This window comes from Prionailurus bengalensis, chromosome C2 (assembly GCF_016509475.1).
Source record: "Prionailurus bengalensis isolate Pbe53 chromosome C2, Fcat_Pben_1.1_paternal_pri, whole genome shotgun sequence".
NCBI lineage: Eukaryota > Metazoa > Chordata > Mammalia > Carnivora > Felidae > Prionailurus > Prionailurus bengalensis.
The window spans coordinates 135,343,165-135,370,489 of record NC_057350.1 but is presented as its reverse complement, the minus strand read 5'-3'; the positions used below and the strand labels follow the sequence as shown (position 1 = coordinate 135,370,489).

General features: G+C 39.2%; 1 protein-coding gene across 11 annotated transcripts in view; it reads left to right on the top strand.

Annotated features, from left to right (window-relative positions):
• TBC1D5 (TBC1 domain family member 5) overlaps positions 1 to 27,325 on the top strand; it is a 548,599-nt gene that overhangs the window by 422,405 nt on the left and 98,869 nt on the right. For all 11 annotated transcript variants that reach the window (XM_043595489.1, XM_043595488.1, XM_043595478.1 and 8 more), the window contains one exon: positions 808 to 914. In XM_043595489.1, the coding sequence (XP_043451424.1) occupies positions 808 to 914 (107 nt within the window). The remainder of the gene's footprint in view (positions 1 to 807; positions 915 to 27,325) is intronic.

Here is a 27,325-nt window from a genome sequence, read left to right as displayed (position 1 = left end):
TTTCTTCACAATCAATGCTGTGGAGGCAGTCAGTGTGGCTTACAAAACAAGCGTCATTAATGGGCAAGACTGTGACAGCAGTGGCAGATGGATTGCCAAGAAATGAAGTAGTTTACATAGACCTGCTTGAAAAGATGTGTTTAATAATTGCGCCCATAATTAGGTTGATTTGGGAAAAAAAAATTAAATGACAGTCTAAGGAACACAGTTAGGCTTATCTATGAAGATTTTGACATTTTTCCTCCAAGAAATGCTGCATAGATACTCTACCTAAATTTCTCGTTACCTTTAGAAAAAAATAATTGAAAGAAATTAGATTTTTTAAAACTTTGAATTACGTAATATTTATATATAAAAGAATAAATGTAACATATGTAACTTATGGAGCATAATTAAGGTAAATATTATTTTATGATAATTTTAAACTGGTTCTTTCCCATTCATAAGATTTTTGTTACTAATTTCTAAGCAGCAAAACTAGAGACATTTAAACACAGACATATAAATGGCAATAAATATGCATGCTTCTAAGAGTTTATTTATATTGCAAACGTACACATCTCGATATCTGAGGCTCTTCTTCCAACACCCCCTGAGGATAAGTACTAGATATTAGATTGCAGTTAACAGTACAGTGTGCTGCTTCAAAGGCCATTTGGTAAAGATCCCTTTCCCCATTTCCTTTTATCAAATTAATTGAGTTATTGGTTTGCTTTCTTTGAATCTAAGTTGTTATTTTTTTACTCTCAAGTAATGCAAACATCTTAAACAGTATTGCTTCTGAACTTTTTTTTTCCTCCTATTTAGTGATCTCTAGTAACTACCAGACCTGTCTTGGCCTTCTGATGCATTACCCACTAATTGGGGATGTACACTCACTGATTCTTAAGGCTCTGTTCCTTCGAGATCCAAAGGTAAGATTTCCAAATAGAGTATGCACAATTTTAAGTTGGGTGAAAAATTGGTTTCTCAGTACAGCTCCAAGAATTGCTAATGGGGAATTTGTCTAATGACAGAGGAACTGCCTATGAAAGAATGTGTCTAGGGTTGTAGGCAAAACTCACATATCTCACTGGCTAGCAACTTAGCAGGTAAATTAAGTGGACGTTGCCCTGAGAAACTGGAACACCTATCTCTTGTCCCTCAGAAGGTTGTTCTGCCCTCCTCCCTCCTCACAACTCAAAGAATAGTTGAGCAACTATTTCTCCTTATAGCCACACTTCATTATCATGGGTACTCCTCACAGGGACTGAGATAGAGCCTCAGGGGCCATGTGTTCATTAGAGCTATCAAAAGCACTATTTCTGTAAGAGTTTATGATACAATGAAATCATTCCATGTTATGAATATGTATTTTTTTATTTTTTGGGTGAAGAGTAACCTAATAAAATAAAGGCTTAAACACACTTTAATGCTGATTTCTCTATTTGAACTTAAAGCAAGCCACCAAAATTTTCTTTACACTTCAGAGAAAAAGTGTGCTCTTTTACAACTAATGTTATATTTCTTGAAAATAAGAACATTTAATGATCTAAAAAAATCTGTGAATCCTTGATGCTTTTGAGCCAAACAAAAATATTGGATGAAGTATCAGAGAGAGAGCTTCAAACACGAGTATGAGAATGCCAGGCATTGGGTGGTAATCCCAGCCTTTGGCTCTTTGGCAGAATTCCCAACAGTCATGTTGGCAGTTGTCGAACTGTCTTTGAGTCAGTCTGTCTGTGGATCCATTGCCAAAGCTCTGTCTGATCGACTTGGGCCTCCAAGTTTAACGTAAATTTTAATTCTAAAGGATTTCTGCTTTCTCCTGGGCTGTTGACTTCAACATTTGAGTATGACCTCTATTTATCCTTTGATAGATTTAAAAGATTTTATTTTCTTGTGTCTATATATATTTTTCTATAAAAATATGCAATTTTATATCATTTCTCCTATGCAAAATTTCATTAAGTGTCAGAAATATAATCTATCATTTCTCTGATACTTAAGATAGTATATATATATATTTTTTTTCTTTTTCTGGTAAGGCTCAGGAGTCTGACTATAAAATCAGAATTTCCATATTTTTACGTATTTTTCTATATAAATACCCATAATTATGAAATATCTATAAAATGAGTAAAGAATGAGGTTGCTGGTCAATGAGGTATATGAGTTTTGGTCTATAAACTTAAAGTAAGTGCTATCAGTTCAGCATTAGGAATTCTTAGAAACATACAGAGTGGGGAAAACACTGCTAAAATAACTCTTTGAATTCTCTACTTATATGATTTATTTGGTTTTACTGAAGGGAGAAGTGAATATGTTATCTAAACCTATTGATCTTAGTAATTTTTCCCTAGTTAAATATGGTTGATCTTGCTATGAATCATCCACTCTTCTTGTTCCAGAATTCTATACAATAAATCAATCAGTGTTATTAATGGGATCTGTGATTTTAATAGAGTACTTTTTATCTCAAAGGTATTATACATAATATACGAGTATAATGAAGCCAATTCTATAAGCTTTAAAATATATTCTCTCTAAGGATTAAGAGAAAAAAATAATAGCATAAGTATCTTTAAAAAAAAAAAAAAAAAAAAACCGTAAGTATTCCATTCCCCACTTGTACATTCAGAGTCTTACTAAGTAAAAACATTATCAAGATAATGGCCAAAAATGTAGGACCTTAAATTGGTATTTCTGAGACAGAAGAAATTGGTCAGGAGGAAGGAGTCATGTTTAAAAGGCTGTTGAGAGCAAGTTTGTAGAATGATGATATCTATAGGAAAGATAAAGAAGGCTGTATAGTATTAAGGGGCTTTCACATGGCTAACCCAGCAAGGTGATAATTTTAGTTATGGAGCAAGGAGACTGAATTAGGAATCAGGATACGGGGTCAAATCTTGACTCAGCCAACAGCTATCCCTGTGATTTGGGGAAATTCGTGCTTGCTGTCTTGGTTTTCCCGATAGGGATTGAATTAAATTATCTCTAATGACCCACTTAGCCAGAGCTCCTATGGCCACAAAGCACTGACTTACAGTGATCTAATAAGGTCCAATCCAGGGGACACCTGGGTGGCTCAGTCAGTTAAGCATGCAACTCTTGATTTCGGCTCTGGTCATAATCTCATAGTTCATGAGTTCGAGCCCCACGTTGGGCTCTGCACTGAGAGTATGGAGCCTGCTTGGGATTCTCTCTCACTGCCCCTCTCTCACTGCCCCTCTTTCAAAGTAAATAAACTTAAAAAAAATATTTTAAAGATCCAATCCAGTGCTACAGAGGTTCAAATAAAAAAAAAAAAAAAAGAATGCAACACAGCAAGTTTATATATAGCACAGATATCCACAAGTGGACAGACTTTTCAGTGCAGTAATGTCAATTATAAAGTAATATAGGAGGCCATTTACACTGAGGGGGAAGAAAAAGAGGGAAAGATGATGCTAGTACCCTGCCCATATCCTCTAAAAATCCAGACATCAGAGTGCTTAAATTTTTTCTATTTATTATTAACAATGAAACACTTAGAAATACTAGAATCATTCCCAGTTCAAGTAGATCAGAGTAAATATATAACCTCACGAGTCTCTGTGAAGCGAACTAGTAGAAGGGTGAGATTTGAGGCATGAAAGTACGTTTTCCCATAGCCCAGCTCCTTGTGACAGTAGTGTTGAATGTTGCTGACAGACTCAATAAAATAAAAATAAACAAGGAACTCTGAGCCCCCCAAGTTCATTGCCAGCTTCAGAAAAGCACTTTGTCCCAGTGCTCTCCCTAAATCCCAGTGGAGATTGCTCAACTGAGAATAGACTTTGAAACTAGAGGATGAGACACTGAGCTTTAATTGTTTTATATCAGATGTAGGCTTTACTGTGAAAAGATTTCTCGTTTGAACAGACTGAAATAATAGGGCTGTAAACTGTAATAATAGGATCATACTCTTCACGGTTCCCAAGCACTTCAATGTGCTTATTAATTTGGTCCTTACAACAAGCTATGAGGTAGGCAAAGCAGGTTATCTTTCTTCATTCTTTTTCAGTGCAGACAGATTAAGGGTATGTGGCTTTCCCCAGGCTGAAAACTTGTAAGCTTTCAAGCTAGCTAGAATGGCTCCATGACCCTTGTATGTATCCATCCCCTCCTGAGATACCCAGCATACCTTCTGCCTCCTCCAGGAAGCTATTCTCAGGCTCGGATAGGATATGTTTTCCCCTTTGTGTCCCTGTAAGCACCTTGTATTTTAGCTATTTGCTTATTTATTGCATCCATTATTCCTTCTTATGATCCGACTCATTTATTAGCATTTAGCTTTGTGTCCTGCAGTGGTTGGTATTAAGAAAATAATGGTAGGGACACCTGGGTAGTTCAGTCAGTTAAGTGTCCAACTCTTGATTTAGGCTTAGTTCATGATCTCACAGTTTGTGACCCCTGAGTCAGGTTGGGCTCTGCGCTGACAGTGCAAAGCCTGCTCGGGATTCTCTCTCTTTCTCTGCCCTTCCTCGCTCTCATGTACGTGCTTGCTCGTTCTCTCTCTCTCTCTCTCTCTCTCTCTCAAGTATAATAAATAAAACTTAAAAAAAGAGAGAATGGTAGAATTGAACTCTGACTCATTTGCTAAGCCTCTTCCTGTGTACCATACTGACTCTAATCTAGGTGAATCTCACTCAACTAGCATATTTCCAGAATCCATATCCACATTCCATGGAAGCCATCACCAACTGTATATTTGTCAGCTGCCATTTTTATCAAGATGGTTAATGAACCCTACAACCTGAACATAAAGGGCATCTAGTTCCTGGATTTGCTGTGTGTCAGAATTGTTTGAAAACCTATTACCACCTTCATATGTTATGGAACAAAAAAGACGTAACAAAGAATCTAGTCAGCAACCTCACTTAGACTGTCGTAATTTCAGAACTGCAAAGAACCTAGAGATCTAATCCAGCTCCTCTTTTGGTTGATGAACAAACTGAGGATCAAGGTGAAGTTAAGACAGTCATTTAATACAGCTTGTCAGTGGCAGAGCCAACAATTGAACCCAGGTCTTCCAACCACCTTTCCACACAAGAGCTACAGTTTTAAAAATAGTAGAATCCTATTTACTAATATTTGTCATAAATATTATTTAATTTGTAATCAACATTTAATTTGCATCTGTAATAAATGAAACTGCCATGTAAATAAGTGGACCTAGCACTATTTGAAATTTTCTTAAATGTATACTATATAGAGACGAGATGTCAAATAGCTGTTTATAGCATCCTATACTCTGTTCACCATAAATATGTTTCCTATACTTGGCTCTTTTGACCATGATCCTAGTTCCTGTTTTCTTGTCTTTATCATATTAGAACCACTGAGCAGATTTCCAAAAACAATCCACTAAATGGAGTAGAGGGATAGAAGGAGGAGAGTCTGAAAAATATGAAGTGATTAAAAAACATTGTTCTAACTAGTTGTTCAAATTCAAAAAAAAATTTAAAAACCCAATTAGAAACAAAAGTCATAGAAAATGTGAACATATTGTGTTCCTTAAATAACCAGATGTTCTCTCCTTCCTGAAGGCAGTAAGGGCTAGGAATAAAAGGTTTAAAACTATTGTTTTAAGTTAACTGTGAATTTTGCAAATCTGTTTTTACCCTTTAGCAAATAAAATTCTAATACGGAAACATAAGCAAAGTAATTTTCATTTTTCGGTGCTCTCTTATTTGTGTTGTGTGCTGAAGTGTTAACCTTATCACAAAGACTTATTACAAATGAAATACAGTACATGGATTAACATTTTAGATTATGCAGTAAGAATTTGACAGCTACTGTTTGTTTTGAAGACTAGAATATTCCCCCAAAAATATTTCTGGTAAGTTTGCAAGCAACCCTTTTAGCAGTGACTGTTGTTGTTTATGGAAGAAGATTGCTAGAAAGAAGACAATTTAATTTCATAGTCGTTCTTTTGTACACAGAAACATACTATAAAAATATAGTGTACAATGTTGTTATGCTTGGCCAATTCTGTTTTGGCTTTTATTTGGAGTTACATTAAATTTTGCCTTTTCAAATTATAAAAAGGCTATTCAGATTTCAGATTTTATGCAGCTAATAGGTTTTTACTCTTTTAATTCCAAAAATCCCCACTGGAGATGTAATTTTTTAAAAATACCAGATGACTTTGGTACAGTGTCATCTATCAGAATTGAAAAATGGTGAATGGGGGCGCCTGGGTGGCTCAGTCGGTTAAGCGGCCGACTTCGGCTCAGGTCATGATCTCGCGGTCTGTGAGTTCGAGCCCCGCGTCAGGCTCTGTGCTGACAGCTCAGAGCCTGGAGCCTGTTTCAGATTCTGTGTCTCCCTCTCTCTGACCCTCCCCCGTTCATGCTCTGTCTCTCTCTGTCTCAAAAATAAATAAACGTTTAAAAAAAATTTTTAAAGAAAAATGGTGAATGGATCCAGGCCTCACTACCAGTCAGGTGACAATGTTGGAAAATGTGCATTGCAGTAATGGCATTGTCATTTTTTTTTTCCTCTGAGCAATAAAGAACCTAAAAACCACATATACTGACGCTTTCAAGAGAATGCACAGTATCTATTTACTTTTTGTGATGTTCCCATCAAATGTTCTGTTCAGATTTTCCAGTATTAGGGTTTTTTTTAATTTTTTTAATGTTTATTTATTTTTGAGAGAGAGAGAGAGAGAGAGAGAGAGAGACAGAGACAGAGTACAAGCAGGGAAGGGGCAGAGAGAGAGGGAGACACAGAATCCGAAGCAGGCTCCAGGCTCTGAGCTGTCAGCACAGAGCCCAAAGCAGGGCTTGAATTCACGAACAATGAGATCATGACCTGAGCTGAAGTCGGATGCTTAACCGACTGAGCCACCCAGGCTCCCCTCCAGTATTAGTTTTTAATCTGATTTTCTGCTTCAGAAAGAATGCCACTTCTATTTTCTTTATCCTTTTTTTCCCCTGAAAAGCTGGAGCATTTCTCTGAAAACTGCCATTCTTTGAGAATCATTTGTTTTTGTGTTTACTCTGTTAGTGCCCCCACCAACATGTTTTTTTTTTCTTTGTATCTGAGCGTGTAACTACATGTCATTCTTTTTTTATCATTAGATTACAACCATTTGGATGTTTATTATCATTAATATTTAGGAATTAGTGATTAATCTGGTATATTTTCACATTTAATCAGAAACACTTTTTTGACACAGACTAGCATTGAAAAGAACCTTAAATTTTACTTCTGAAGTAAGTTGGTGGCTATCAAAACTCTGTAAAGAAGTAATCTGAAAATCTTTATTAAACCAGTATTTGGAATGTGTTATTTATTGTGTTCAGACATTTCATAATGTAGAACTGGGTTTCTCAAAACTTGTTAAGGGTTGCCTAGGGGCCTCAGATAATTCTGAATTTGTTTTATAAAAATATTTTGAATTCATTAATTGATGCAACAAATCAGTCTATTGTGTGCTATCTAGAATTCAACAGGCATTGTTTAGATCCTGGGGAGATAGAGATAGATACAGATATTTAGATATAGATACAACATGCGGCCTTTATCATAATCATAATACACAAGTGAACAAGGAAGTACTCAACTTGGCATGTGTTATAAAGGATACAAATAGGGTATCATTTAAAAAATAAGAGAAGGAACCATCTGGGCTGAGTGAAGATCTAATTTATGTAGGTTCGTCAAAAGGCCCTCTCTGAGGAGAAACCATTTCAGGTGAGAACTAATGGAGGAGAAGGAATGAGCCAGACATAGAATACGGGGAAGAGCCTCCAGACAGGGGAACAGCAAACACACACTCCAGAGTGAAAAAGAGCTAAGACTGTTTATGGAACTGAAAGAAGACCAATAGCTCTAGAGCCAGGAGCAGGGGGAGCATGCCTGAGACAATGGACGAGCTAGGGAAGGCTTGCATTGCTTTGTTCTTCTTGTGCAGTTTTACACACTGATACATAGTAAAATCACTTTTAAGGTCACATCTTGCCACTCCCTAAAGATTGCTGGGTTTGTGGTGATTCTTCCTCATGTTTAAGGTATCCTCTCATTATAAACTACTCTTACTCTCAGCCAGAAGTTCTAAGAACTCTCCTTGAATGAGTTCCTCAATTGGTAAAGCACATTCACTTATTGAGATCTCGGGACTGTCACATGGATCTGACCAGTAGGTCATTGTTTGATTTAGGAAGACTGGCCAGGACCCTGAAGATTTATTACTTTTATCTTTTAAAAAACTATCTTGGCTTCCTTTTGTAAACTACCAATCTCTGTCAGTTTTGCTTTCATTGCATCAGTATTATGCTCCACTGTATAGTGAGGAGGGAATCTGACGAGTCTTTCTCACCTACCAAAATGAGAGCTCTACTAGGTCAGGGATTAGATCTCCAACAGCACTAATGCGGTGGCAGCCACATGAGGGGGGCACAGAATCCAGGTTCCACTTACGTCACAGCCTGCTGTATTTATAGGGCAACTCCTTTTCTTGAACTGTAGAAGGAAGAGGCTGGGTCATGTAATCTCAGTAGACCTTCTGGATCTATTTTAGCAAGATGCAATTCAATGGATTCTTTTTTTAATTACTGTGGGCAGAGGATGAGACTTGGTCCACAGGATTAAGACATAGTCCCTTATAGATGTGAATGACTAATGGTTATGAAAGGTAACATGAGTGAGAGTATTGCATGAAAAACAGCTAATTTGGATTTGTAGAGTCAGAGAGGCTTCCATTTGGAAGAGGCGTTCTAACTGGGCCTTGAAGAATTTTCTCGGGAGATGTTACTCCATCTTAAGAAAGCAGCATAAGCAAAGCTCCTGAGAATTGCTGGAGGAAGTTCCCAGGCTGGGCCTGGCAGTTCTACATCCACAGTCACTCAGTGACTCAGGGATGCAATACTATATTAGCAGACACATTTCTCAAAGTCCATCAGATGTGACTTTTATTTGGCATTAATTTGTATAGTATTCCAACTTTTGTGTTATTAGTCAGCATAAGTAAATGTTATGTATTTAAGTGAAAAGTCCTTGTGAAAAGAATTGTATCCCAATGATTTTTACTGGATTTATTGGCTATAAATAATCACCTGTAGGAACAATATTTACTCAGAATGGGCAAGTCTTTGTTTCAGTCTTTAAAGTCATTCTTGGGAAACTTAGTGATTTTTATTTTGGGTGGCTGAAGAGAGCTGTGAAGCTTTGTGGCAAAGATTCTGTGTTTTAGAGGAGAAGGTTTCTCCTCTGAAACAATGAATTGTGGTGGTGATTTACTTTTCCTCAGATAACTAAAGAAGAGACTTGAATCCATGGTTAATTCTGTTCTGATTAACAATAAAGAAACAAAATCTACAAACCATTTCCCCTGATTTTTATTTGATATCTCACAAGGAAGGCAAGTCTAGGTTTTGGGGGGGGGGGATATTTATTTTAAATAGATTACTTAAGTTTTAACAACTATTAATCCTGTATGTGTATGTTTAGAAAGGCACTGTGAGGGCCCAAATGTAAAAGCATTAAAGTATTACAACAGGTTACAGTGATATGTTTGTGATATGTCCCTGAGGTCAAGGAATGAAGTATCTGCCCCGCTTCACTGCTGGCTTGCCGTTTTACCCCGAGAGAAATCATTTAACCTTTTGCTGCCTTAGATTCAGGTTCATTAGTTGTTTTTTTTAAAAAGGGATAGGTGACTGATGAGGCTTTAATTAGCCTGTAATCTCTAAAAGTCATTTGCAGCTCTGTGTTGTGAGAATCTAATCACTTACTCTTCTTATTGTATATGAAGTAGCTTATTCAAAAAGTAAAGACACTACTTTGAGTTGTGTCTGTGTTGTCTTACTGTTACAATTTGAAGAAACTCGAAGTTCTGGATCACAGAGTATGACAAAAAGATTATAAACTTAAAACTGACAAAACAACAACAAAAAAGAATTCTCTTTAATATAAGTAAATATGGCCACAATAAATATTTTATTTGCTCCTTAAGCATATTAGCTGTGTAAACATATTATTGCTATTTCAAAATATTAAATGTGATGATTTTATAGGAATAAAAGTCAATACACTCAAGTAGTAAATTGTGTAACCGTAATCAATTAACTTTGTGTTATTTAAATACTTTAGACAAGAAGTTATATCTGTTCCAAAAACAAAAACCACACAAAATCACAAAAGATTTTTTCACCGAGGATTTTTAAGTATATTTCATCATTTGTGTGATGACCATACTGGGAAATGGAAGGTAGGTTCGCGGAGGTATGGAAGTGGCAGTTGCACTCGGATAAGCCTGGAGCTCCCATCACGCGTGCAAGGCTGGCCCGTAGCTCTTCCAGGGGGTGCCAGTTTGGCTCTGTGGAGGGGGTTTCATGGTAGCATTTGATGTGTGAGTAGGGTCCTCATCTGCTGTTAATGACATCTTCCAGAGATCTTCATATGATCTTTATTTACTTGGTTGCTTTTCCTGGTTTCAAAGAGGAACTTCATAGTTTGATTTCTTCACATTGTTTCTTTCCTCCAAAATGTATTTTTATTCATTTAGCCAAAATTCACCGAGCTCTTGCCGGGTACCAATAGCATCTAAAATGTCTCAGAAATCTTGCTGGAGTCATGTAAAGAGGGATGAACAGGATTTGTGGCAACTGAAAGGAATATGCTCTTGGTTGATTCTCTCACCTCCTTTAAGTCTTTGCGAAGGTCCAGTGTTTTCAGCGGGACCTACCCTAATCACCCTGTGACTGCCCTGTCCCCACTTCCCACTACAACACTCCTGTTCCCCTTGCCCTGCCCTACTTTTCTTTTCCGTAGCAATTATCATCTTCTGTCATAGTAGATAATTTATTTATATGTTACGTTATTTTTGATTTTCTGTCTTCCCTGCTAATCTATCAGCTCCATGACAGAAGTGTGTTTAGTCTGTTTTTTATGTTCTGTTACCCAAGTACCTACAATAACAGGTGGATGAATGATGAATGAATGGATGAAAGAGTAAATGAACGTATGGTGACTAATAACCCCCAACCAAACCCTTGAGCACTCCTGCCAGAGGAGAAATTACGCTCTTGATTGCAGTTCAGTTTAGCAAGTGCTTATTGCTTCCTGTGCCAGGTCCTGGGGATAGAATGAATTAGGGAGACCTGGTCCCCTCAGCACATAGCTTGCAATCTAATGCAGTGGATCTTAAACCGTGGTGGGCCAAAGAAGCACCTGCCAGATCTTGTTACAAATACAGACTCCCAGACATTCTAGTGTAGATGGCTCTGCAATAGGATCCAGAAATCTGCATTTGTAACTGTTGCGAAACTGGTCAGCCATGGACAACACTTTAAGAAACAGACGCTAGATTGAGAAAAAAAGTTAGGACGCAAACTGAAAGCTATAACTTCCAGCTATATTCAATTTTCAAAAACAAACAAACAAACAAAAACCTGGGTGGGGGGGCGGGTGCCTGGGTGGCTCAGTCAGTTAAGCGTCTGACTCTTGATTTCGACTCAGGTCCTGATCTTGCAGTCATGGGTTCAAGCCCCACGTCGGGCTGTGTGCTGACAGTGCAGAGCCTGCTTGGGATTCTTTCTCTCTCCTTCTCTCTCTGCCCCTCCCCTGCCTGTGCTCCCTCTGTCTCTAAATAAATATTTAAAAAATATATTAAAAATGTTTTAAATTAAAAAAGAAAATGAAAAACTGAACTTTACTTTTTAATGTACAAGTTAATATTGTTGGCTTCAGAGGCCTATGTGTCAGCCAGTCATGTATCACCTATGAGGTCTCCTAAAGGAAGAGGGGACTTATCCACACAAAGGCACTCACAGTGGCCTACTCTCCTCTTTGCTTCCACCACCTTATACCTCATTGCCATTTCCATATGCCCAATTAAGGCGATTTATGGGCTATGTTATCTTAAATGATGACATATTTACAATACCAAAGAGATGTCAGCGACCATGGACATCTCTTGTGGGTTCACTAGATATCCTCTGCTAATGTAGTTAAAAGAGTTGCCAAATGTAATTTCTTTTTGAAAAAAAAAAGCAAAAAAAAAAAAAATTGGCTTACCTCTGTTGTGACAAGTAGCTGTCTGTAATATGTTACCATGCAAATATTTTTGAAAAAATAAATATAATTGGTGTCTTCAAATTAAGATTCAAGGTAATGGTGACGTTTTAATAATGAAAGAGAATGGGAGCTTTTTCAAAGAAATTCATACTAGAACATTTTAAATTTGAATATTTGGAAATGTTTCATCCATTTGTGATGCTCTTGCCAAAGACAAATTAAGCATATCACTTATTTAAAACTCTCAAGGTACACTAAAAAGTTGTGGAAACAGAATTTTCTAACTTGGTTACTAATATCCTAAATGAAGAGATGAAGTCAGGTTTGAATATGGTTTTTAAAATATAGAAATATAACATCCTCCAACTAAATTTTAAGAAGAGCTGTGTGATGGCTAATTTTATGTCATCTTGACTGGGCTAAGGAATACCCAGATGGCTGTAAAACATTATTCCTGAGTGTCTCTGCAGTGGCAGTGTAGATGGGCATCATCCAGTCCCTTGAGAGCACAAATAGAACAAAAGGTGGAGGAAGGGCAGACTCCTGAGCTGGGACATCCATCTTCTCCTGCCCTAGGACAGCTGAGCTCCTGGTTCTTGGACCTTGAGATTCCAGGACTTCCCAGCATACCATCCCAGTCTTTCCCCGGCCTCCCCCCAACTCACCCACCTACACTTCCCTCTTTCCACCCCCACCCACCACGCCCCAGTTCTCAGACCTTGGAACTTGGACTGAATTATGTACCACTGGCTTTCTTGGTTCTCCAGCTTACAGATGGCAGACTTTAGCTTATCTCAGCCTCAACAATCATACAAGCCAATTCACATAACAAATTTCTTATATACCTATATATATCCTACTGGTTCTGTTTCTCTGGAGACCCCTAATACAAGCTGATTAATATTAAGGAAGATAGAAATTTATTATTTTAACAAAAATCTTGGCATAACTGATGAATTGCACAATGAATACCATACTTCAGCAAGGGAAGCCAATAGTATCTTTCCTCCATTCAGACCTATGTCTCTTTGTATGGTAGTTTTCTGGGATGTCATTGGCAAAAGCTGTCAAAAGCATTTAACCAAGATTTTCAAAAAGAAGCATGTTCAATCACATGAATATATGCTAACCGAATATTTTTAGGAAGAGCAAAAGTTCCCATTATAAGCAAACTATTATGAAAAATTTAATGTATTTCATCTCTATCTCATTTAAAAATTCTATTGTGCATACATATCTTTTCTCATGTACATAATAGATTAATACAAGTGGTACATGCATATGGCTTATAATAAATAAATATGCACATATTGATAGTACAAGCACACCCCCCCATTTTAACTAGTAAAGGATTAATCAAAGTTGAAGGATCCCTGGTGTAGACCAGTAGTTCCTGAAAACTGATCCAGTTGATTCTTTTTTTATATATATATATGAAATTTATTGACAAATTGGTTTCCATACAACACCCAGTGCTCATCCCAAAAGGTGCCCTCCTCAATACCCATCACCTACCCTCTCCTCCCTCCCACCCCCCATCAACCCTCCGTTTGTTCTCAGTTTTTAACAGTCTCTTATGCTTTGGCTCTCTCGCACTCTAACCTCTTTTTTTTTTTTCTTCCCCTCCCCCATGGGTTCCTGTTAAGTTTCTCAGGATCCACATAAGAGTGAAACCATATGGTATCTGTCTTTCTCTGTATGGCTTATTTCACTTAGCATCACACTCTCCAGTTCCATCCACGTTGCTACAAAAGGCCATATTTCATTTTTTCTCATTGCCACGTAGAATTCTATTGTGTATATAAACCACAGTTTCTTTATCCATTCATCAGTTGATGGACATTTAGGCTCTTTCCATAATTTGGCTATTGTTGAGAGTGCTGCTATGAACATTGGGGTACAAGTGGCCCTATGCATCAGTACTCCTGTATCCCTTGGATAAATTCCTAGCAGTGCTATTGCTGGGTCATAGGGTAGGTCTATTTTTAATTTTCTGAGGAACCTCCACACTGCTTTCCAGAGCAGCTGCACCAATTTGTATTCCCACCAACAGTGCAAGAGGGTTCCCGTTTCTCCACATCCTCTTCAGCATCTATAGTCTCCTGATTTGTTCATTTTGACCACTCTGACTGGCGTGAGGTGATACCTGAGTGTGGTTTTGATTTGTATTTCTCTGATAAGGAGCGACGCTGAACATCTTTTCATGTGGCTGTTGGCCATCCGGATGTCTTCTTTAGAGAAGTGTCTATTCATGTTTTCTGCCCATTTCTTCACTGGGTTATTTGTTTTTCGGGTGTGGAGTTTGGTGAGCTCTTTATAGATTTTGGATACTAGCCCTTTGTCCTATATGTCATTTGCAAATATCTTTTCCCATTCCGTTGGTTGCCTTTTAGTTTTGTTGGTTCTTTCCTTTGCTGTACAGAAGCTTTTTATCTTCATAAGGTCCCAGTAATTCACTTTTGCTTTTAATTCCCTTGCCTTTGGGGATGTGTCGAGTAAGAGATTGCTACGGCTGAGGTCAGAGACGTCTTTTCCTGCTTTCTCCTCTAAGGTTTTGATGGTTTCCTGTCTCACATTTAGGTCCTTTATCCATTTTGAGTTTATTTTTGTGAATGGTGTGAGAAAGTGGTCTAGTTTCAACCTTCTGCATGTTGCTGTGCAGTTCTCCCAGCACCATTTGTTAAAGAGACTGTCTTTTTTCCATTGGATGTTCTTTCCTGCTTTGTCAAAGATGAGTTGGCCATACGTTTGTGGGTCTAGTTCTGGAGTTTCTATTCTATTCCATTGGTCTATGTGTCTGTTTTCATGCTGTCTTGATGATGACAGCTTTGTAGTAGAGGCTAAAGTCTGGGATTGTGATGCCTCCTGCTTTGGTCTTCTTCTTCAAAATTACTTTGGCTATTCGGGACCTTTTGTGGTTCCATATGAATTTTAGGATTGCTTGTTCTAGTTTCGAGAAGAATGCTGGTGCAATTTTGATTGGGATTGCATTGAATGTGTAGATAGCTTTGGGTAGTATTGACATTTTGACAATATTTATTCTTCCAATCCATGAGCAGGGAATGTCTTTCCATTTCTTTAAATCTTCTTCAATTACCTTCATAAGCTTTCTATAGTTTTCAGCATACAGATCCTTTACATCTTTGGTTAGATTTATTCCTAGGTATTTTATGCTTCTTGGTGCAATTGTGAATGGGATCAGTTTCTTTATTTGTCTTTCTGTTGCTTCATTGTTAGTGTATAAGAATGCAACTGATTTCTGTACATTGATTTTGTATCCTGCAACTTTGCTGAATTCCTGTATCAGTTCTAGCAGACTTTTGGTGGAGTCTATCGGATTTTCCATGTATAATATCATGTCATCTGCAAAAAGCGAAAGCTTGACTTCATCTTTGCCAATTTTGATGCCTTTGATTTCCTTTTGTTGTCTGATTGCTGATGCTAGAACTTCCAGCACTATGTTAAACAACAGTGGTGAGAGTGGGCATCCCTGTCGTGTTCCTGATCTCAGGGGAAAAGCTCTCAGTTTTTCCCCATTGAGGATGATGTTAGCTGTGGGCTTTTCATAAATGGCTTTTATGATCTTTAAGTATGTTCCTTCTATCCCGACTTTCTCAAGGGTTTTTATTAAGAAAGGGTGCTGGATTTTGTCAAAGGCCTTTTCTGCATCGATTGACAGGATCATATGGTTCTTATCTTTTTTTTTTGTTGATGTGATGTATCACGTTGATTGATTTGCGAATGTTGAACCAGCCCTGCATCCCAGGAATGAATCCCACTTGATCATGGTGAATAATTCTTTTTATAAGCTGTTGAATTCGATTTGCTAGTATCTTATTGAGAATTTTTGCATCCATATTCATCAGGGATATTGGCCTGTAGTTCTCTTTTTTTACTGGGTCTCTGTCTGGTTTAGGAATCAAAGTAATACTGGCTTCATAGAATGAGTCTGGAAGTTTTCCTTCCCTTTCTATTTCTTGGAATAGCTTGAGAAGGATAGGTATTATCTCTGCTTTAAACGTCTGGTAGAACTCCCCTGGGAAGCCATCTGGTCCTGGACTCTTATTTGTTGGGAGATTTTTGATAACCGATTCAATTTCTTCGCTGGTTATGGGTCTGTTCAAGCTTTCTATTTCCTCCTGATTGAGTTTTGGAAGTGTGTGGGTGTTCAGGAATTTGTCCATTTCTTCCAAGTTGTCCAATTTGTTAGCATATAATTTTTCATAGTATTCCCTGATAATTGTTTGTATCTCTGAGGGATTGGTTGTAATAATTCCATTTTCATTCATGATTTTTATCTATTTGGGTCATCTCCCCTTTCTTTTTGAGAAGCCTGGCTAGAGGTTTGTCAATTTTGTTTATTTTTTCAAAAAAACCAACTCTTGGTTTCGTTGATCTGCTCTACAGTTTTTTTAGATTCTATATTGTTTATTTCTGCTCTGGTCTTTATTATTTCTCTTCTTCTGCTGGGTTTAGGCTGCCTTTGCTGTTCTGCTTCTAGTTCCTTTAGGTGTGCTGTTAGATTTTGTATTTGGGATTTTTCTTGTTTCTTGAGATAGGCCTGGATTGCAATGTATTTTCCTCTCAGGACTGCCTTCGCTGCGTCCCAAAGCGTTTGGATTGTGGTATTTTCATTTTTGTTTGTTTCCATATATTTTTTAATGTCTTCTCTAATTGCCTGGTTGACCCACTCATTCGTTAGTAGGGTGTTCTTTAACCTCCATGCTTTTGGAGGTTTTCCAGACTTTTTTCTGTGGTTGATTTCAAGCTTCATAGCATTGTGGTCTGAAAGTATGCATGGTATAATTTCAATTCTTGTAAACTTATGAAGGGCTGTTTTGTGACCCAGTATATGATCTATCTTGGAGAATGTTCCATGTGCACTCGAGAAGAAAGTATATTCTGTTGCTTTGGGATGCAGAGTTCTAAATATATCTGTCAAGTCCATCTGATCCAATGTCTCATTCAGGGCCCTTGTTTCTTTATTGACCGTGTGTCTAGATGATCTATCCATTTCTGTAAGTGGGGTGTTAAAGTCCCCTGCAATTACCACATTCTTATCAATAAGGTTGCTTGTGTTTATGAGTAATTGTTTTATATATTTGGGGGCTCCCGTATTCGGCACATAGACATTTATAATTGTTAGCTCTTCCTGATGGATAGACCCTGTAACTATTATATAATGTCCTTCTTCATCTCTTGTTACAGCCTTTAATTTAAAGTCTAGTTTGTCTGATATAAGTATGGCTACTCCAGCTTTCTTTTGGCTTCCAGTCGCATGATAAATAGTTCTCCATCCCCTCACTCTCAATCTAAAGGTGTCCTCAGGTCTAAAATGAGTCTCTTGTAGACAGCAAATAGATGGGTCTTGTTTTTTTATCCATTCTGATACCCTATGTCTTTTGGTTGGCGCATTTAATCCATTTACATTCAGTGTTATTATAGAAAGATACGGGTTTAGATTCATTGTGATGTCTGTATGTTTTATGCTTGTAGTGATGCCTCTGGTACTTTGTCTCACAGGGTCCCCCTTAGGATCTCTTGTAGGGCTGGTTTAGTGGTGACAAATTCCTTCAGTTTTTGTTTGTTTGGGAAGACCTTTATCTCTCCTTCTATTCTAAATGACAGACTTGCTGGATAAAGGATTCTCGGCTGCATATTTTTTCTGTCTAGCACCCTGAAAATCTCATGCCAATTCTTTCTGGCCTCCCAAGTTTCAAAAGAGAGAATAGTCACGAGTCTTATCGGTCTCCCTTTATATGTGAGGGCACGTTTACCCCTTGCTGCTTTCAGAATTTTCTCTTTATCCTTGTATTTTGCCAGTTTCACTATGATATGTCGTGCAGAAGATCGATTCAAGTTACGTCTGAAGGGAGTTCTCTGTGCCTCTTGGATTTCAATGTCTTTTTCCTTCCCCAGTTCAGGGAAGTTCTCAGCTATTATTTCTTCAAGTACCCCTTCAGCACCTTTCCCTTTCTCTTCCTCCTCTGGGATACCAATTATGCGTATATTATTTCTTTTTAGTGTATCACTTAATTCTCTAATTTTCCCCTCATACTCCTGGATTTTTTTATCTCTCTTTTTCTCAGCTTCCTCTTTTTCCATAACTTTATCTTCTAGTTCACCTATTCTCTCCTCTGCCTCTTCAATCCGAGCCGTGGTGGTTTCCATTTTGTTTTGCATTTCATTTAAAGCGTTTTTCAGCTCCTTGTGACTGTTCCTTAGTCCCTTGATCTCTGTAGCAAGAGATTCTCTGCTGTCCTCTATACTGTTTTCAAGCCCAGAGATTAATTTTATGACTATTATTCTAAATTCACTTTCTGTTATATTATTTAAATCCTTTTTGATCAGCTCATTAGCTGTTGTTATTTCCTGGAGATTCTTCTGAGGGGAATTCTTCCGCTTGGTCATTTTGAATAGTCCCTGGCCTGGTGAGGACCTGCAGGGCACTTCCCCTGTGCTGTGGTGTATAACTGGAGTTGGTGGGCGGGGCCGCAGTCAGACCTGATGTCTGCCCCCAGCCCACCGCTGGGGCCACAGTCAGACTGGTGTGTGCCTTCTCTTCCCCTCTCCTAGGGTCGGGATTCACTGTGGGGTGCTGTGGCTCGTCTGGGCTACTTGCACCCTGCCAGGCTTGTGATGCTGGGGATCTGGTGTATTAGCTGGGGTGGGTAGGCAAGGTGCACGGGGGCAGGAGGGGCGGGCTTAGCTCGCTTCTCCTTAGGTGATCCACTTCAGGAGGGGCCCTGTGGCAGCGGGAGGGAGTCAGATCTGCTGCCGGAGGTTTGGCTCCGCAGAAGCACAGAGTTGGGTGTTTGCGCGGAGCGAGCAAGTTCCCTGGCTGGAACTGGTTCCCTTTGGGATTTTGGCTGGGGGATGGGCGGGGGAGTTGGCACTGGCAAGCGCCTTTGTTCCCTGCCAAACTGAGCTCTGTCGTCCGGGGGCTCAGCAGCTCTCCCTCCCTTTGTCCTCCAGCCTTCCCACTTTCCGAGCAGAGCTGCTAACTTATGTCCTCCCAGACGCTAAGTCGCGCTTGCTGTAGGAACACAGTCCGTCAGGCCCCTCCGCTTTTGCAAGCCAGACTCGGGGACTCTGCTTGGCCGGCGAGCCGCCCCTCCGCTCCGGCTCCCTCCCGCCAGTCCGTGGAGCGCGCACCGCCTCGCCGCCCTTCCTACCCTCTTCCGTGGGCCTCTCATCTGCGCTTGGCTCCGGCGACTCCGTTCTGCTAATCCTCTGGTGGTTTTCTGGGTTATTTAGGCAGGTGTAGGTGGAATCTAAGTGATCAGCAGGACGCGCGGTGAGCCCAGCGTCCTCCTACGCCGCCATCTTCTCTTTTTTTTTTTTTAATATTTATTTATTTATTTTTAAGAGAGAGGCAGAGAGAGAGAGAAACAGAGAATCCCAAGCAGTCTCCATGCTGCCAGCACAGACTCCAACTCAGGGATTGAACTCATGAACCTGAAGATTATGACCTGAGCCAAAATCAGGAGTCAGACACTCAACCAGTTGAGCCACCCAGGCACCCCTGATCCAGCCAAGTCTAATGCTTCGCCAGGATCAGAGTCTTCAGGCTGACTCCCGGCCCACATACAATTTTGGAGTCTGCAAAGACACACCCATTAGCAGGGGCAGCTTGGGAAGACCCAGGCCTTACCCTTATTCATAGGAATGAGTTCTCCTGAACTCCTCTAATGAAACTGATGATTTAATATCTTCTGGACCATTGGCCTTTCACTGAGAAGTATACCTATTCCATCCCAGTCCTCTTGCTGTGTTCTTAGACTTAGACTCATTATGTACTTTTTGTAAGTGGTATTGATGACTACAAAGGCCTTTAAAACATTCAGTTATAGGGATATGATGCATTTTGCAATTTCTTCAGAGGTAGTTGAGACTCTAGAGGTCATGTAATTATACCTTCATTTCCTCCCAAGGCTTGATGAAGGTGAGGCAAAATACCCAAAGTCATCCAGAATTCAGTGGCATAGCCCAGACTAGTCTCCAGCCTCCCACTCCCAATCTGGAGCTATCCGAAAGCTTCCTCCTTGGCCTTGCTCTCCCTGCAGACTCGTGGGACAGAACTTGCTCACTACTTCCACTCTTACCATTTCCTCCACTTCCTATGTGGTCACTGGGAAAATTAAGACGAGCTGTTTGGTCTTGTGTAGCAAACACAGAACAATGCATTTCACCTTGATTATCCTTACAGGAATAGTTTTTTACTTTTGATTTCACATTTATTCATGGTCTGAATACTGAATTTGAAAGTTGGTCTGTTATTAATTCGTTTGCAAAGTCTAGCCTCCACATTCCTGAAGTGAAGTGTACCCAGTGAAAGTGATGGGGAAAGTGTATAAAAATAATATTAATTGCATTTCTATAATGAAAATGATCTTTGAGTTATTTCCTTAACCATGTGGCTATAATGGCTACCACTTAGATGGAAGGCAATAAGATAAAAAATAATAAAATAAAAAATGAAAGTAAACCAGTTGAGAGAGCCAATTCAAAGGGTTAAGAGTGACAGTGTGAAATGCAGAAGAAAGGGGGAGAGAGAGAAAGCAAATGTATGAGTATATGAATATGAAGAAATAAGTAGCTGAAAAAAAGGAGGTGACCTTGGGCAATTTTCTTCTTGAGAACAAAATGTGTGCATACTACAATGCTCATTCACTTTCATTGTTATAGTGTGTTAAGGTTGACCAGCTGCTATAACAAGTGAACCCATACATTTCTGTGGCTTACCATAGTAGATGTTCTTAAGTTTCATACAAGTGACAATGCATTGTAAGGCGGGGGTGGGAGTGTCTTAGTCACACAGTTCTTTTTGGACTTCTACTAGTCCTGCTGTTTTCATCTTCAACCTTCCAGGGTTTCCCAGGACATTGACATCACCAACAGGATGAGAAAAATAGCAGGGAAGCTAGTCCTTGGGAGTTTTTACAGAAAGGACTGCAGGCGGCATACATCACTTTGACTCACATTCCCCTAGTTGGAACTCAGTCCTTTGGTTATCTCTAACCACATACAACTTAAGAAAATGTAATTGAGCCATGTGCCCAAGAAGAGGAGCAAGCAGGTGAGCCACTAATGGCTCTCTTTAAACTGGAAGCTTCTGGTTGCTTTGCTTCTTCTGCTCTTTGAAAGGGCTCTCTCTAAGGGAAAAGCTAAAACCACAGTGGGAAACTTGTGACCTTACGTCTCACAGTCTGAGAAATCTTTGTCAGCACTCTCAGAAAAACCAGGCCATCTCTCAGACACAGACTCCCAAAATTGAGCTCAAAAGGCTGCTGTGTGAAGCCAATATGTTCCTTTCTCTATCATAGGACATATGTGAGACTGACATCCTCATGCCCCATGGACCACCGCATTCACTTCCTGGTAGCAGACTTACATGAACGCTACATTGTTATCTGATCACTTACAGTGAGGGAGAAAAAACAAGTTATTGAACTACGTATGACCAGCATACTGTAGGCCTACATGGCAAATGCAATCAGAATCACAGAGCTCCTTGGAGGGCCTGGTATCAGATGGATGCAGATGGGAAGACATATTTAGTGAAACCAGGCTGTGAGAGCCTAGCATACCTGCTCCACAGTAAGGAGAGTCTTCCTGTGGTCCTAGAAAGCACATGGCCCATTAACCACTAACTCAGCCTCCCTCTCCCACTGGCTCTTCCCATATGTGCCTCTTTGACTACTTTTCTCTGCTTCTTTGGCAGACCCTTTTTGACTGACATCTTTTTGCTTTTGATATTATATTAAACAGGTAAGCGATATAGTCAGATCTTGTTAGCCTGAAAACCACCCAGTCTCGTGAGGAAGGCTTTGCATACCTGTATGTTCGGAGGTACTTTGTAATAATTTTACAGTTTGACTTTCCCATAGTTCTTGGGTGCACCTCACAATTACTTCCAAACATTAATAAACTTGATTTCTGAAAGGAAAATTGGAAATAATTGTTCCCTTACCTACCATTTCAGGGATACTGACATAACATCTCTTTACTGTGTGGTTGCTTCAGTAAATCAAGAGTTAGGCTCCAGGTTTTTCTCTTCATGCTGTCATTCTTCGCTTTTTGACAGCCCCTTCAAGCTGATCCTCTTTAGTGTTTACTGAAAATGTGTTGAAGAGATACGAATTGATGAAGTTGAGAGCTATAAGATGTTTCACAAGATTGTCAGCCCTAGGTCGGACCATCATCATGTTGTAAGTTGGGGTTGTTAGTGATATGATTCTTGCCTTTTCTTGAAGTTCCTATTGCAGTACAAGTGCCTTATTCATCACTTCTCTCTTTCTATAACAACAGCAATAAAAACAGAGAGTATTTCAAATTATTCCACTTAAGGTAAACGCTGTATGGTGCTTACATGGCTTGAGCTGTCTTTGGGGAATAGCGCCAAATAGGAAAATTTGAAGAAGGCAGAAAAATGACAGGAATGGTTGGAGTTGTTTTCATAAAGCCAGGAAAGAGATAAACCCTTTAGCCTCATCTTTCCAGCTAGTATCTGAAAAAATCCCACCAGATTTTCTCAGAAAAGTTGTAATGGAATGTATCTATTATAAATTTTACTTTATGAGAGGACCCACTGACAAGAATATCAGCTATCAATTTGAGATCAACTACTTAATTTACTTAATTGATAACGTCTTGTTTAAGCTTTCTCATTTGAACTTTCCTCCATTTGAGTTCTAGAGACTAACCAACTACATAGGAAACAGCACTGAACAAAAACTAAATTTCAAGATATATTTAGGACTTACTCATTCAAAAGAAACTGACCTCTGATTAAACAAGGGAGAAGAGATTTCATTATGGCAGAGGTAATAGAGTTTGATGCCCTAAAGAATTTCATTGAAGGATTTAATGTGTGTATGAATAGTCTTATTAAAATTATTGTCATTTGCTACCAACCATTGCTTTTGGTGTAAGAAAGCAAATAATGCAATATAGATAGTACGAGCAACCTGTTTCCTTCTCCCGTTTTCTCTTCCTTCCTTCCTTTTTTTTAAATAAGATTTAATTATGAGCTTCTTGAAAAAAGGAAATATAGAGAGTAGCTTGAAAGAACATTTAAGAGAGTATCAACAAGGCTTAGTGAATAATTAGCTATGGATGAGGAGCAATCCATTGTATTTCCCAGGTATCCGCCTATTGATTGAGTTAGTGGGAAAATGTATGAGTTGAGGAAGTTTGCAGCAGTAACTAGGTATAAGAAGGTTAGATAATAAGTTGATTTTGAGTAGGTTGTGGGATATCCAGGTAGGGATGCACAGAAGGCAATTGGGATGTGTGTCTAGTGCTCAAAGAAGAGCTTGGAACCATAAATAGAGATTTCTAAATCTAAATCTAAATCTAAATTGTTGTTGAGGGACTATAGGTGATCTCAAGGAATAATATATTGAGGAGATGAGAAGAGAGCTGGAAGGGGAAACATAAGACATAATAGGGGCAAGAGGAAGGAGCATATGGAGAAGACTGAAAATGTGGGAAAACCATGAGAAGATAGAATTACAGTGGCCTAAGGATTGATAATTCCAAGAACATGGAAATAGTGACAAATGCTGTAAAGAGATCAACCAAAACAAAAACAATTAACACTGTTGAAAATTGCTGCTGTATTTAGGGTGTACATTGAAGGGGAAATAAAAGCGTCCTTTCAGATTGAAACAATGCCATGAAAAATATTTAAAAAACAAGCAAAAAGACTGTCGATGATTGAGAAATAAAAAGGGAGAAGTAGAGATAGTATGGAACCTACAGATGAAAGTAAATCAGTAACACCATGCTGTTGATAATAAAGGGATAATTCTTCTCAAGTGCATAGATAATGTGGCATTTTTTCAACTAGATCCTTACTAAAGTAATAAGTCCAGTTTTTCATTCTACATTTTGAGATGTGAAACGTTATAAAATATTGTTTGAAGATATATAAACTGATTATTTAGAAGAAACAGATAACGCTAGGGAAAAAAATGATCAAAGCTAGGTACTTGAATCTGAGATTATTTAGCCCAAAAAGAAGACTGAGAATTAAGAATGTTCTTGGGGGCGCCTGGGTAGTTCAGTCCGTTGAGCGTCCAACTTCGGCTCAGGTCATGATCTCGCAGCCTGTGAGTTCGAGCCCCGCATCGGGCGTTGTGCTGACAGCTCAGAGCTTGGAACCTGCTTTGGATTCTGTGTCTCCCTCTCTCTCTGCCCTTCCCCCACTCATACTCTGTCTCTCTCTCCTTCAAAAATAAATAAACATTAAAAAAATTAAAAAAAAAAAAAGAATGTTCTTCAAACTTTCATGAACCGTTACGTAAATGAGAGCATTCCCTGGTATATGTAGCCGGGAAAGGTTTGAAGATCGAAATGGACTCAGTTCTTCAGTTGCTATCTCCATGACTTTAGGGAGACTACTCCATACCGTTCTGAACCTGTTTCTTTACCTGTAAAATGGTGAAACATTTGTTGTGAAAATTCTGTGATTGTGAGATAGTGTTTGTAAAGGGCCCACTATGATCTGGCACCCGGTAGAGGATACCTGATGCCGTGTGTGCTTTCTCTTGGAGAAAGTAGCAAGACTAGTAGACTTGAATCTATTTATGGCATATTTAAGCTGTGGGTTTTTTTCTTTAAATTTAGTATTTAAGGGGCGCCTGGGTGGCGCAGTCGGTTAAGCGTCCGACTTCAGCCAGGTCACAATCTCGCGGCCCGTGAGTTCGAGCCCCGCGTCGGGCTCTGGGCTGATGGCTCGGAGCCTGGAGCCTGTTTCCGATTCTGTGTCTCCCTCTCTCTCTGCCCCTCCCCCGTTCATGCTCTGTCTCTCTCTGTCCCAAAAATAAATAAATGTTGAAAAAAAATTAAAAAAAAAAATTTAGTATTTAAGTGGGGCCTCACAAATGAGCAAGGTTATTCCTAAACCTCTTAATTTTCTTTTTTTTTTTCAACGTTTATTTTTTGGGGGGGGGGGGGGACAGAGAGAGACAGAGCATGAACGGGGGAGGGGCAGAGAGAGAGGGAGACACAGAATCGGAAACAGGCTCCAGGCTCCGAGCCATCAGCCCAGAGCCCGACGCGGGGCTCGAACTCACGGACCGCGAGATTGTGACCTGGCTGAAGTCGGACGCTTAACCGACTGCGCCACCCAGGCGCCCCAAAACCTCTTAATTTTCAACAGTGTCATTTACATAGAAAATTTCCCCAAATAGCTTAATGGTACAGCATACTATTTGTTGATTTTTTAAAAAATTGTCTATTGCTTTCTATGTAACCTACATACAGATAAAGTGAGAGGGTTCTAGAAATCATTAGTCATTGAATAGTACAGTCTAGAAAAAGAAGTTACAATTTAATAGCTGACGAGAGCTCTAAGAATGACAAAATCAGTTAAGTTCATTCTTTCCTCACTGTGGTGCACAGTCCTCCCTGATTTCCCTGAAGAAATCATATCCCCCCTATTGCGCAATCTGATGGCACCATATACCTCCTTTTCTAAACATTCAGCACAGACTCAGTCCTACGTTAATATATGTGCTTATTTGATTGTCTCGTCCTCTAGTATAAACTCCTTCAGGGATTTATTTCTGGGCTCTCTATCCTGTTCTGTTGATCTGTGTGTCTGTTTTTGTGCCAGTATCATTCTACTTTGATTAGTATAGCTTTGTAGTAGATCTTGAAATCTAGGTTTGTGGTATCTCCAGTTTTGTTCTTTTTCAAGATTGCTTTGTCTGTTCAGGGTCTCTTGTCGTTCCATACAAGTCTTAGGGTTATTTGTTCTAGTTCTATGTAAAATGCTATGAGTATTTTGATATGGATTGCATTAAATCTGTAGATTGCTTTAGGTAGTATGGACATTTTAACAATATTTGTTCTCCCAATTCATGAGCATGGAATGTCTTTCCTTTTGTTTGTGTCATCTTCAGTTTCCTTCATCAATGTTTTACAGTTTATGTAAAGGGGGCTAAGGTCTTTCGTCTCCATGGCTAAGTTTATTCCTAGGTATTTTATTCTTTTTGGTGCACTTGTAAATGGGATTGCTTTCTTAATTTCTCTTCTGATTCATTATTCACGTATAGAAATGCAACAGATTTCAGTATGTTGTTTTTGTATCCTGTAACCTTACTGAATATATCTATCAGTTCTAGTAGCTTTTGGTGGAGTCTTTACGGTTTTCCATATGTAGTATCCTATCACCTCTGCAGCTATTTCTTTAAAAGCCAGACTCTGGCAAACTCTTTGGTTTACCCAGTCCATTGAGCACATACCGGGTACGAGACACTTTGCTGGAGGCAGATACTATACAATTGGTGATCTGGACCTGGGGTCTGCCCTCAGTGAACTTACACTCTGCATGGAAGGTAGACATGCACACAACTAACCATAATGCAACACAAGATGAAACAGATGCGAAAGTAACTTAAAACCAGCATGCTGTCAGAATGGAGAGACTGGAGTAAAGTGGAAATTCACAAAAGGCTTCATGAGGAGGTGGTATTTGGAGCTGAGAATGAGAAGGATTTCAGAAAGGGGAGAACAAGTGAGTAGACGAGTCTAACCTGAGGGGACAGCTTACCTGAAGTCTGGTGATATGGGAAATGTCCATAGTTAGTTGTGGGTGAAAGGTAGCATATATAGCGAATAATATGAGAAGTATTTTAGGGCCCAGATCACGGAGGTCCTTGAATGTCATACTAAGAAATTGGAACTTTATTTGATTTGCATTTGAGACCTGATTCAGAACCAAGGAAGGTAGTAAAAGAAAATCAGGCCTAAATTTTTGAAAGGTAATTCTGGTGACATTATATGTATGAATCACTGGGAAACCAGACTAGAGACTTGAAATACTCAAGGCAAAAAATAAGACATGGTCTGAACTACAGGGAGGGTCATGATCATGCAGCAGTATGGTTTTGTCATAGGAGTCATAGAGAAGGCATATTGATAGAACTTGCTCGGCCCAGATTTTTATGTTCTGGGTCTAAGGTTCTGTCTAAGAGGCAGTCTGAAATGATGATACCAGAGATGGAGGTTTAGGGCTCTTTGTGTGGAGAGGTGATAGTGGAAAGATGAACATAAAAAGGATTGGACAGAAAGGATTGAAATTGAGGGTATATTCACAAGGAGTTACTTTGCCAGATCTGTAAGATTACACATGAGTGAGTAAGTGAGTGAGTGAGTGAGTGAGTGAGTGAGTGAGTGAGTGTGTGTTTTGTAGAGAAATCCTATAGTTGGTGCCATTTAAGGCTTCCAGATGACTTTCCCAGATCTTCAAAGGCATGTGTGGAAAGAACCAGTCCTACCAGAGGTC